Raw genomic sequence first — 13530 nt, forward strand, 5'->3', positions numbered from 1 at the left:
CCAACGTAACAAGCATTACAGCCTGCACATACAAATTTGTAAACGACACGCGAACGGAGACCAACTGGGATGGGATCTTTAGCTGAAAACAAATTTTTAATTTTAAATGAGGAAAATACAATTTTTAAGTTTAAGTCATCACAGAATTCATTCGATAAGGCACGGATTTTCTTACTAAGGACTTTGGAAAATGTGCCGACATAAGGTAATTTGAAATAAAAAGTGATTGGTGTATTTTCTTTAGTGTTATCCAGTGTACTTTTGCATTTACATTGAACTGAATTAACATAACGAAAAATAATTTGATCAATGAGGTATGAAGGAAAACAATTATATATATATAGTTGGTGCAATGTTACAATCTTTAATTCCAGTATTGTTTAATTGTTCCCATGCTTTTGGAAGAGCATTATTGCCTTGATAGCATTCTGTTAACAGGTTTTGTTTCATTTTAATAAAACACCTGTATAAATTGTCGAATTTTTTAAGATTATTTTCTGCAAATATTGTGATGTTTTCTGTAAAGAGTAACATTCTTGCTTCTTTAATAATTATATGGATTTAGCAATGATTGTTTACAGGTACTAAGTCTACATGGAAAAATTACAGTGCGATAGCACAGAAAAAAATGATATGGTTGCAAAAACAACCACCCACTGTTAATGTGAGAAGTAAATGGCCAGGAAAGGCAATACGATTGTTCAAAATGGTGTTTATTTACTTATCCTAGCGTTCACTTTGGATTGTAAGCTTTGAAATTTAAGTGATCCATCATAAACCTTGCTGGCCCTAACATCGCAGCGTAGTTCGCGGGTCGAAGACAATCATGCATACCTAACAATACCGTATTGTGCAGGGGCCTAGGCCTAACATTTGTCGAAAAATCTCAATGTTTGCGGCCAGTATCCTTTACAGCACTAGCAACACATTAAGGCAAAATTCTTAAGTTTAATTTCCAATCAATTTGGTATAGTTTACTACGAATTATAATGATCTTTACAGCAATAAACAACGGACGGCCGCGATAGAAATCGCCATGTAAAACACAGCTGTTTCAGTGGATTGTTTTTATCCAACCAAACGCCAAAGTTAGGTCACGTGACGCCTATCGCTAAATCCCTCTATTTATTTATATAATAATAATAATAAATAATAAATGATAATAATGATAATAATAATAGATGGATTTATATAGCGCAAATAAACGAGGTCTCTATTATTAATATTATTATTATTTTTATTATTATTATTATTATTATTATTATTATTATTATTATTATTATTATTGTTGTTGCTGTTGTTTTACATTGGGAGTTTTATTCCATTGAAATTGTTACACTGTCTACTTTTTACAGCGAGAATTTCTACTCCAACAATAAAAAAAAAGAGGGTGCCTAATGGATAAACTTTGTACACTACGATTCACGTCTACAACTTGTAATATCCATCCGTTATGGTAAATACAACTTTAAATACCGTTTAAAACATGGAGAACGTTCAAACTGAAATCCCTATTAATACTGTAAAATCTTTTACGATAGTCAATAAATATAGCTGCACCTTGGAGTGACATCATCAATTAATCTAACATTCTCCCTAATATACCTGAATGTTTAAATTATAAAAGAAAGTGTTTTTGCGGCTGTTTTACAATCCGTGTTTAATATGGATATACAATCTCCAAGAAAAAAGGAAATCCAAAGTCCTTAGATAATTATTATTATTTATAGCCATTATAATATAAATACCAAATTGTAAATATCAGACTTATATTTATGATTAACACTTTTAACTAAAGTTTAAAAAGGTAATGCTATCCCCACTGGACACCATCCCGGTATTTCTTGTCCGGATAAATGAAATTAAGTATAAATAGGTATTATTAGGTTTGACTGTAGTATAATTTAGAAAACCCTTGCATATGTCTGTATCATGTCTACTGCACTGGACCTCAAATTTGGGTACAGTGTGTAGGCACAGATGTAGTGCGAATGTGGTTGAAATGAGGTGGCATTGGCTATTAGAGTAGGCAGATAAAATATTTAATTGTATCGGTTCGAACATACTTCAATTCATTTACATAAACTACAATATCAAAAACAACAAACCAATTAAATGTCTTACAAATGTCTTTACTTTAGATTTCATAGTATTACGCATGAAGTTGTCATTGGCAACAATAAATAATTGGCTATAATAAACATGTATTTTTGGTATAAATTTTTATCAATTTTAGTATATTAAAATATTTGGATTTTACACAATCTAATTGTTAAACTAACAATTAAAACACAAATGATTAACGCCTCTGTTTTATACACTGTTTATCAATGCGAGTGAATCCGGTGTCTTCTTCATATTCGAAATCACGTGACCTTCTTTGAATGCATTGCTGATCTTTCTTTCTAATGCAAACCCGAAAGTGACTGACTGTGAAAAAAATAATAACATTATCATCATCATCTATATCAATATTATTATTATTATTATTGTTAAAAACAAATATATATGTTCTGAAAAAGTGAATAAAGCAAGCAGACAGGATTACTAATATAATGGTCGAACATCATAACTTTTAAGCAAACAATAATAGTTTTACTATTACTTACCTGATTTTTTTCTCCCACATAGGCTTTAGTTTCATCATTTCCTATGTGTGTTTTTTTTATTTCAAAAACCTTTTTCTTGTCATCAGTTTTCAGGATTGGTGGCTTTGTTACAATTGTGTAAATATCAGCTAAAAAATAAAGTATAAAATACATCAAAAACCTAAATTCCATACACCGCAGTAGGAATAGTTTATCTCAAAACTGATAGACCCTAAAACATAACTGCACGGTGGGTTATTATGACCCATTTTAACTGCAATTTTCGTTCAAACAATAGTACCAAAACGGCAGTCTCGTTCATCATGAACTATTGTATTCTATACTGTCCTAAACAAACAATCCAAAACAGGTTGCTGAATATGGTCGTTTGTGAAAAGGGTACTGTCCAATTCGAGCTCCGTAGCCAAGACCTTCCGATTAACATTTCCAGTTCTCATGGCATTTCAGATGTCCATGATTTTCAGACATTTTTTATTATTTTATTATACTTCCCCGGTAAAAATAAATACTGGTCTCCCTCCTATTAAAGACTACTTCTGAAATCGGAGTCCCAATGGTCTTTAGCAGCTTTGGGTCTCTAATAAGAATAATAAAGGAAAAAATAATTTGATTTAGGATTACATAAAAGACTTTAATTAGAGGTAGTCCTCAATTGGAGGGGTCTTTAATTACAGGAAGACCTGTATGCCTAATCTATGATCCTTTTTACACGAACGTTGATGGGCTGTTTTGCCCAAGAGAGCTTAAAGTATTTAAACAATTCTGAGACAAGATCAAGTGCAAATGACAAAATTTTGTATTAACAGATTAATGCACTTTAATTTCGAAACTACACAAAGTGACTATAACTATTGTCCCATGCACCAAACTTTCTAAATTTAATGTTTAAAAAAAATGACCAAAATTTGCCTAAAAAATATAACCAAACACTTAATGGAATTAAGCCATTTTGCTATCTGATTTGTTGTGTTGCTGACAAAGAAGTAACATTTTAGGCAGTAGACGGGACAGCTCGAAAATAAGAAAAGTTGTTTTAACCTAGTACTTCATTTTACCATAGTGTCTTCTGTCTATTTTAAGGAATATCAATCGTATATGGATGTGAATACAAAGAAGAACTTGTTATAATTGTTCCCTACATACTATTCATCTGGTCGTATTACCAAGTACCCCAATCTACTCACATCAGTCTTTCCTATTTATTGAAAGGATCAAAAGTCGTATATGGATGTGAATAGACTCCGGAACTTGCAATCAGCCAAAGGAACAGTTTAGAGGAATAAGCACAACCAGGCTCGTGGACACGATGTTTCATGATAGTAAGTATATAAGACTTTTGGATGCTAAAGGGTGACAGTGCGTACGGTGCTCAAGCGAAAACGCTTAGAACAAATCTACAGGTTTACAACACGCCATTACTGAATGCTATCCAGCAAAAATATAAACATAGCAAAGACAGAAGCATAATGAGTTACCAGCTACAGTACAATCTGGAATGTAGGCCTATGCTATGCATATAATTACCTTGTGTAAATTTTAATCTTGGACGAGATTGCGGTGGTTGAATGTTACCCTTAGCTTTTGTTATTAGGCTCTGAGTTCTCAGCATATTGGCAGCTTGCTTCGAGATCTTCGGCGAGGACGATGCTTTAAGTTTACTTGGAAGTTGGTCTTTATAACATTGCTTTGCTCGATCATCTTGTCGATACTGCGTTTCCTGTATAAGATATTTTACAATAACGTTTAATCTATATATAGCGAGGTGTTCATACCTAGCAGGAAAAAATGTGTTATTCTTATCCTTTTTACTATTTGTAATCATCGGCGCAAGGTATTTAAATTAATGGAAAAACATTAGACTAAAAATGTCTGACCTGCATACATGTATAAGAGACAGGCTGTATACAGATAACATTCATGTATGCTGAGAAACAATCAACATTTGTTATACTATATCTATGGTATATCTAAAGTTGATATATTATGTATATATTATAATATATACCGTACATATATATAATGTTTGCCAATAAAGTATTCATTAACAATAAAAGTTGTTACACATCGACAATAACCTACTTATTCTTTACTTACCTGTTTTTCAAAACACATGTTAACTGTTTCTCCACGAGAACAGGGAGTTGCATCTTTGAGTAGCTGGAACATCTTCAAGCCAGAGCTGCGCAGTTCTTCTTTTTTGCATTCCTTACATGACACCGATGAGCAACTGTTTGAAACGTGGTCAACTTCAATCGTAGGTTAGAAAAAAAATATACAACGTAAACAAATAAATATTGTTTGCTTGTTGATCATTGTTACTCTTTGCTTCTTCAAAAAGCACATTGCATAATAATTGATGATTATAATAACAATTTAAAAAAGGTCTTATAATGGTATTTATAAGGTAGACTTTTGTTTAATCCAGAGAAAAATTAATTACTGGCGTTATACAACATTGGACAGTGATTAAAATGAGAACATTTTAACAACCAATCCACGGGTTGGTTCAATCAAACCATTATGAAAAAAACATAAACCTAGAACTTAATACATTAACTGATTTACCTGTAGGATTATATTTTTTCATGTTGATTTGCTTGACTACATTTGGTGAATTTGTTAAAACGTTTGCTTTCCGTGGGGGTTGATGTTGAATTTGACGAGCACTGCAAGTGGCTGGATTAGCTGAAACAACACTGGAAAATCAAGAGAATGATACATAGGCCTGATGAACATTGTGCAGTTTAACATCGTTTATAATTTATAGTAGCTTGTCGTATTTGTCTTTAGGTATAATTGTATTTTTAGTATTCCGTTATCCAATGTCAATTTCTGCATACACCCTATGTATACCGAATGGATACATGAAATTAAATATAACAAAAGATATAAAGTGAAAGGTAAACAAATACATCGGACACCAAGTTTTAATTAATGTTGCATTGTGTTGTGTGGCATAATATTCGCAACGACAAAGGCAGACCTGATGTTAATATTAAGTAAATGACAAAAAAGTTTGCATTGTAGGTTCTTTTTTTTCTGTATGTTTCTTACCGTATATAATTTTCTGGAATATTATGGTATACGTTATTTTTTGAGACTATAATCTTAACCATATTTGCATCTTTTTTCTCTTTGTCTTTGGTTGACGTTCTTTTCTTCTTCCAACAGATTCTCTGTGGCATTGGACTCTGCAAAATATTCTGCTTTTCTACTGGCACATATTGTTTAGAAACAGACATTTTATCTGTGCCAGGTTGTATCGACACTTTAGGAGCTTGTAAAAGAAGTCTAGTTGGAGGCCTTAAGACATTTTCCGAGGAAAGGGTCGATGATGATAACCTTGAACTGGCAAAATCTCGATCAAAATCGTCAACATTGCTCCCTCTAGTTGAAGTACTAGCACGCGATTCTTTCAACTTTAGAGCAAGTTTTGGTTTGAATTCATTAAACGAAACACGGGAGGTATTCTCTGATGGGTCGTACATAGTAGCAGTACGACTCAGCTGATAACCATGTTTGAAAGTCTTATTCATGTAGATAACACTCATTTCATTGGATCTAATTGCCTCGTTCTTTGGTAGGTTTGCATCTTTTGAGAACTGGACATACTTTTTGTTCGTAATATCTGGCGTTTTAGTTCGGAAATGATTCGTAAAGGAAGGTCTAATGACTGATGGCGTTGCGTTCTCGAAGATCTCATTCTGATGTTTAAATGTGGTTGAAGGTTTATTGTCTGGTTGCTTTTTAATCGCTTTCTGGTCTGCATCAGCCATATCGACAACAGCCAGCATTGCCAATGTTGCCTCTGGTTTCGGACACACCTTCTTTTGTGTTTTCGTGGCAGGTTTCTTGGTGTCTCGTTTTGCTGGAGTTGAATGTTCCCAGATATATTTCCTGGTGTTACCTAAATGACCTGTGTTTTTCGGAATCGGCGACTTGCTTGGCTGACAGGTAGCAGTTGTTCTTGGTCGTTGATAATGTTTGCTATTTTTGTTGTAGCTTCTTGCTATTATGCTGTTAACTGTTGTGGCATTTCCTATTGGCTTCGTCTAGGGAAACACAATGATGATGAGAAAACTAATTTCTGTAAACAAAATCGTTACAACTTTCAAAGATTACATAATATATTAATATAATGTGGTATAGTATTATAATTATATATCATTTTAATTATATGCAGAAAAAAATACATTCATCTATCTCTACATGCTGAAAAATTATATAATGTAAGTTTATAGTGAGTTCACACCAGAAATCAACTCACAATGTTGGTAAGTTAAAAATTGAGTAATTAGCTAAATTTATAAATCACATTACAAATTTCAATTTGGTCTTTAAATGATTTTCCTATGATAAATACATCCAGTGATGTGAGTGTCAATAATAAGACTACAAGTACAGAATATGTACTAAATACTTTTATAATAAGACATTTAACTCAATAAGTACACTATAATAAATATAAGTACCTTGATATTCAGAAACAATGGAATCAATAACAGAGCACACAATTTTGACTTTTACCAATTGGGTGATTACCATATCCCAAAATCATCCTACAAACGAGGTGTTTTTTTTAAGACGTTTAGTGGAAAATGCTATGTAATACCCAGAATTATTATAATTAATAAAATCATATTTTACAACGTTTTGAAGGTCATTAATAACTAATAATAATATACACATACTCTGAACCATAATAATTATTAGTACTTACGTTAATACCTGTAGGTGGGCATATAGCAGTACGTGGTCTTCGGCTATGGTGCAATACAATAAGAGAAATATTGTTATTATATTACTATAAATCATAATTCATGTTAAGTTGTAAGATATTGGAACCTATATAATATGCTCATACAATACAGGCATACTTACCTCAGTGTTTCTGGACAGTTGTTGTTTAAAACAGCTAATTCAAAATCCAAATTATCAATAGGTTGCCTTTGAAATATACATATAATATAAATATCAATAGGTTGCCTTTGAAATATACATATAATATAAAAAAAAAAACATTACTGTACAACTCAGTAGGCCTGTTTCCTCAATATGACAAAAATTTACATATATAATATTCATTATTATTATTATTATTATTATTATTATTATTGATGTTATAGTGGTCCTATTTATTGTTTCATATAGTACAAATTCACAAAATTTACAGCATTCATTTTGAAAAGAAGTACCCCCACCCCCTCTTTACTTTGCAAAAGTGGCCTCGAAAAGAAGCCCATCCAAAGTCCGCAAAAAAAATAAAATAAAATAAAAAATAAACACTGGGCTTCAATTCGAGGTTTTACGGTAGTTTACTACGGACGTACTGTAACCTTACTTTGTTGGCGTGTGGTTGGTATATTTCACCAATCCTACTACCGCTGGCGTCGTCGGTCTTGGAATAACTTGTACGTCTATTATGAATATGAATAAAAAATATATAATATGTCTAAGGCACATGGAACATAAATGATATACCGTAATAAGGGGAATAATAATCTACCGTTACCCATGGTGGGTGACTATCCGGATATGGGCAAATATCCAGGGTAGGTAAAAGAAAATGGGCAAAGTTTTATTTAATATTCCATATCGTTGAACTGTTGTGTGTAATAAAACATCAGGGAATCATCCGACGAGGAAGGAAAAAATAAGGAAAGTGAATTTACTAAAATCGTTACCTCTGTATAGTGACAATCTATGGCCCAATAATAGGCATAATTAATATTAGAAAGAGGCGGTTTATACAGAAATTTGAATTTTTATTTAACATATTTTAATCAAGTACGGTTGAAGTGCTACCTTTTCATATATTTAATGAATGTTCAAGGCATTGTTTACACTTTGTAATACGCATCATCTAGTAAAAACTATCTATAGTGGGCCTATTTGGTATTTAAAAAAAAATGCCCCAATAAAATCCCATTAAAATGTCAAACCCCATGATAGTTACTCGGGGCTAATAAATACAGTAATAATAATAGGCCTATTTTCTGTTTACAATGCATTTAGATTAACGAAAGAACAGATGTAAATTAAAGGTTTGCAGAAAAAGAGTGAACTACGGTATGCAATATTTTGTAGATGTGCCATTCCTGAACACCTTTAATTTCATATTAACCCTACCAGTTCAAATTAAACATTTTATACCTTCGTTGGTATCTTCAACTTCATTATACTTAGGACTTTCTGGTAGTTTTACTGGCGTGTGGTGGGTCGTGGGTTTCTTCAGGGTGTGATCACTATCAAATAAGCCCTTCTTCTTCAGTAAGTCGTCAACCAGGATGTTATAGATGGCGCTGTATTCATCTAAACTATAGTCATGGACACGCTGAGAAATTTGTTGGACTGGTAGTTTAAAATACTCCGACATTTGTTGAATAGCCTATAAAGGTTGAATATTAAGTAAATATTTCTGGATTATTCCTCCTCTACATGTTTTATGTTGTATGTCTTGGATTGTATGTTGTTCGGTCGATCTATTTAGCCATCTTTTATATATCGATTATGGTCAAAACAGGGTACAATAATATTCAATATTATTTATTAAGCTTTAAAGTCCTGTCTGAACTATTTAGCTGCAGTCTGCTTCACTATAATTAGGGCGATATATATCAATTGTTTTAGAGGGTCATTTGGTTGGATTTATATAGTACATGATTCCGTCGTATGGCTCTGCCTTGGAAGTAGCGAGCTATTACAGGTTCAATTCAACTAGTTAATAGATTAGTGAATGGCTCTGCTTGATACAATCATGTCATCATTTGTTCTTATCGTGAGGACAGCTATAATAATAATACAAAAAAGATTCGAATTTACCAAGAAGGTCTATTTGGCAAGTGTTTAATATGTCTGTATCTATATATGTAGACCAACTGATTTTCAATGCCGGTTGGATCAAGTTTATTTATAGTTCTCTTTGTTTTATTTCTTTTTATTATTATTTTTTAAATCCACGATAACCTACATTTGAGTTCACATCATTGTCTTTAGCTAGCTGTTTGTACGGCGTAAATGGTTCTTCATCCCGATTAGTTAGCCATGGGTGTAGCTGTACATCCAAGAGTGGGATACGTAGTTCTGGGTTCGACTCAATGCACGCCCTTAAAAGCTCTTGGCAATCTAGAAAAAAAAAAAAAAACAACCACATTTTATAGTCCAATGTTAAAGATTTATCTTCTTGTATCTATTCATTTTATTTTATTTTTTAAATTTTTCTTTGTGATAAAAATGAAAATAAAATTTTTAATATTTGAAGTACTTTTTATACTGTATTTAAGCTGGAATTCTAAACTGCAAGTTATAGCACACATCGCTCACATCACGAACACAACCAAAGTAGATTGTGTTAGTTCGTGCAATCAAGAAAGCGCGTCAAAATACGCGTTGTTGTTAAGGACTTTTTGTGTGGTAAAGAATACAAAATTGCTTGACAACCAATACGCGCTCGTTTTGACGCGCTTTTAATTTCCGTCCAATTTTATTAACCTTTAAACGACATTTTAAAGAGACAAGCAACATCTTAACATTTTTAGCATTTTTAAAGTTTTTATAGCAGTTTGTTTTACCTTTCTTAACATAAATGTTAATTGATTTAGCAAATCTTGCATTTTAAATGATCTTATCAGTTTAATGTTTTTAATTGTTTTGTAATGAGGTGCCACTGTTACAAAAGTGCAGCTTCAATAAATTATTATTATAAGGGTGCTTTTGATTGTACGACGACGGTAACGCCTAGAACGCAATAACGTCACTGAGAAGTCATCTGCTCATGCGAGAACGTGGAGTTGTCGTTGTGGCCTTCATAAGGCCTGTTTTCCACTAGGCGAATTTATTCCCGCGAATCGAAAGAGTCGGTTCGCTACGAGCTCTGATTTGGTTACGCATTTTTTCGCTTTTCGCAAACAATAGAAACTACATTAATGACTTTGCTGAATAAAAAAAAAATACCGATAGAAATGTCGATCCGCATGCACATCATGAACAGACGCTTTCGATTCGTGCGAATAAATGTGACTAGGCAAAGCCTGTTTTCTCACTAGGCGAAATAATTCGCGCGAATCAAAGGCGTCAGTTCGGTTCCTGCAAGTAGTAGAAACAGTTCAAACTACCGATTTCGCTGCAGCGAAAACTCCAATAAAAATATGAATGCGCATGCTCATGAACCGGCGCTTTCGACTCGCGCGAATAAATTCGGAAGTGGAAAACAGGCTATACACAGGCTTCAAGGTCGTTTTCCACTAGACGAATATTTGCACGAATCAAAAAGTTTTGCTTTACGCATGAGCAATGTAATTTTCATCCCCAGATTCTCAATAGCGCAGTTTAGTTTTAGTCACAAGATTCTCAATTGCGCATGCGTGTCGGTAAAAATTTTATATTCGCACGAATTTGGTTAGTGGAAAACGGCCTGTATGTAGGACGCAATTCACCCGAATCTACGTTGTGCAGAGAACGTAGGAAGGTTACGGAGGGATACTCCATCATCGCGTCATTGCGCACATGGAAGGCTCCATAGTGACGAAGTTAGGCCTGCGGTCCCATTACATTATAACAAGCTGGCTTACCAGTACTAAGATTCTGCAAATCTGCGTCATGCCTGGATCCAAGACCAAACTGGATTTGTTGGAGTAAATGAAGACGGCGATTCTCACTATGTGGTGTTGTGAAGGGTAGGCGGCCAGTTACCATCGCAAACATACATATGCCCCTATTATTTAAAGAAGACAGATAATAAATAGTTTTTCGTTCATTGTGCCTTGATCTTTGACCCTGAATCTTCAAAATGTAATAACTTCCAGAATTTTAGTCATGGAATCTTGTGGCTGAGTTTGTGATGAACTCTGTCCACAGTAGGTAGTTATAGTAGTTATCTGTCGATTATTACCTTGACATTGATCCTGACCCTTCAACATTGAATCATCTTTAGATTGTTAATCATGGAATATATTTTGACCATGTTTTAAGAATTTCTGACAAAATTTGTTGGTTGTAGGCTGTTACATATTTAAACAGTAGTTTTACGTTGATTGTGACCTTGGCCTTTGACCATGACTCTTCAAAATGTAATCACCTCAAGATCTTAGTCATGGATCATCATGACTACGTTTGAGAGGTTTCTGATAAAAACTGTGGCCTGTAGGCTGTTCACAGACAAACAAACAGACAAACAAACAAATAAACACAGGGGCGAAAACAACCTTTTCGGCGGAGGTAATAATTATGTATACGCACGTGTGTACGTAGACGCATGCCTAACTTGCTATATGTACGACTGGACAAATGAAAAGAGAGAGGGTTGAGATTGTTTACCGTACCCTAGTTACCTAATTCTCTCCTATGATTTTTCTTGTGATTTATTAGATATGTATGATCACAATTTCTGTACATCAAGCAATCGGATTTTATGCCATCTGTTTTGATTATTAACATTAAAGTTAATAATTAAAGTAGCTAATAAAAAGACTAATGAAATCTGATTTATCAAATGTTAAACTGAGTACTGTAATTAGCAAAAGAATATATACTGACATATCATATAATGTGGAGAATATGAGTTTTATTGAAATAAATAAATAAATAAAAAGTAAATTTTCTTGTTTTGGTCACTGATCGTGGTTTTGGCATGGCAAGCTCCAAATTACTTAGTCGATAAAACCATAAAACTGCACACTTACATGCTCCAAATATCAACTTCTGGTCCGTAGTTCTGTCCAGCAATAAACAGTTCAGGCGCAGCATATTCCGCGGAACCACAGTGGGTTTGAAGTATTTGGTCCGAATCGTAAGTATTGCTCAATCCAAAGTCTTAAAAAACACAATAATTAATTACGACCTTTACGAAGTTTCAGTTTGAATGGTAATAGAGGGCGCTATTATGACTTTAGAAATAATGTAAAAGTGGGGGTTCCCACTATTAGCTGAAAATCATAAATCATCATAGATTCTGTTTGAAGCAATATGTGAACAAAATGTGGTATATTATGTGTGCCACCATATTAAATTAAAGGACAGGCTACTGATAATACTTCCACGGGGATTCTTAAAAGAAATTAGTCGTGCATTATTGGCTGTGTTTAAATTTTCATTATAAAGCACCAGTACTGAACTGAACTTTATTGGAACACTTTTGTATCAGTGGCACACACCATCTGGTGATGCATCCAAATAACAAGCAACATTTCACAAAATACAAAGAAAATATTTAAAAAAACCAATCAAGTATCAAAAAAACGAATCAAAATGATAGAAAGTAAACATTAATTAGTACGATGGAAGGAATATTCCATGACTAAGAGATGGGCTGCCCAAATCTACAAGGCGGAGCCTAGCCGAATGAAGCAGTCTATCGAACTATCAGTAATCGAACTAATATGTTGGAACTGCAAACCCTTTCTGTATACATGGCATTGCTTACCTACAATTTTTATGTTCTTGTGTTTTGCGTCCAACATTATGTTTTCCATCTTCAAATCCCTTTAAAAAAATAAACGAAATTAATGAATAATTTAAATGTAAATTATAAAAATAAGTAAAAAGTTCGCATAGATCAACATCATGACCTATCAACTTAAACAAAATACAACAAGCTCAAACCACATTTTATCTTTCTCAAAAAATAACATACGACGTACAAACGCATCCAGACACAATTTTACGGCTTAGTCATACAGCACTTCAATCATTAATTTGAGCCAAATATTATGCCCCTTATTTATTTTGTTTTAAATATACACAGGTATATCTTGAATGGTAAGGTCTGGAAAAAAAATAGAATTTACTCATCTAAAATGGTACCATTGAATGGTTTTTTAAATATATATAGTCCTAATTTAAGTGTTTATGGAAAGTCAACTTTAAAAAAATACGGTTTCTATTAACTTACAGCTCCTTACTATGGAAATCCATTGATTTATAG

At 33.2% G+C, this 13530-nt stretch overlaps 1 protein-coding gene across 1 annotated transcript; it reads right to left on the reverse strand.

Annotated features, from left to right (window-relative positions):
- Nucleotides 1–1236: 1236 nt before the first annotated feature.
- Nucleotides 1237–13089, reverse strand: LOC117110871 (serine/threonine-protein kinase fray2-like). Its single transcript, XM_033253705.1, has 14 exons — nucleotides 13030–13089; nucleotides 12290–12419; nucleotides 11180–11322; nucleotides 9580–9734; nucleotides 8763–8997; nucleotides 7951–8026; nucleotides 7491–7556; nucleotides 7330–7372; nucleotides 5664–6661; nucleotides 5175–5305; nucleotides 4704–4855; nucleotides 4134–4326; nucleotides 2610–2737; nucleotides 1237–2430 (listed from the first exon to the last, which is right to left on the reverse strand). Exons 1-14 carry the CDS (start codon nucleotides 13076–13078, stop codon nucleotides 2314–2316), a joined length of 2616 nt encoding a protein of 871 aa, XP_033109596.1. The 5' UTR covers nucleotides 13079–13089; the 3' UTR covers nucleotides 1237–2313.
- Between the last annotated feature and the right edge of the window lie 441 nt (nucleotides 13090–13530).

Source organism: Anneissia japonica, unplaced genomic scaffold (genome assembly GCF_011630105.1).
Source record: "Anneissia japonica isolate Jap-2015-1 unplaced genomic scaffold, ASM1163010v1 scaffold287856_len476331_cov182, whole genome shotgun sequence".
Taxonomy (NCBI): domain Eukaryota; kingdom Metazoa; phylum Echinodermata; class Crinoidea; order Comatulida; family Comatulidae; genus Anneissia; species Anneissia japonica.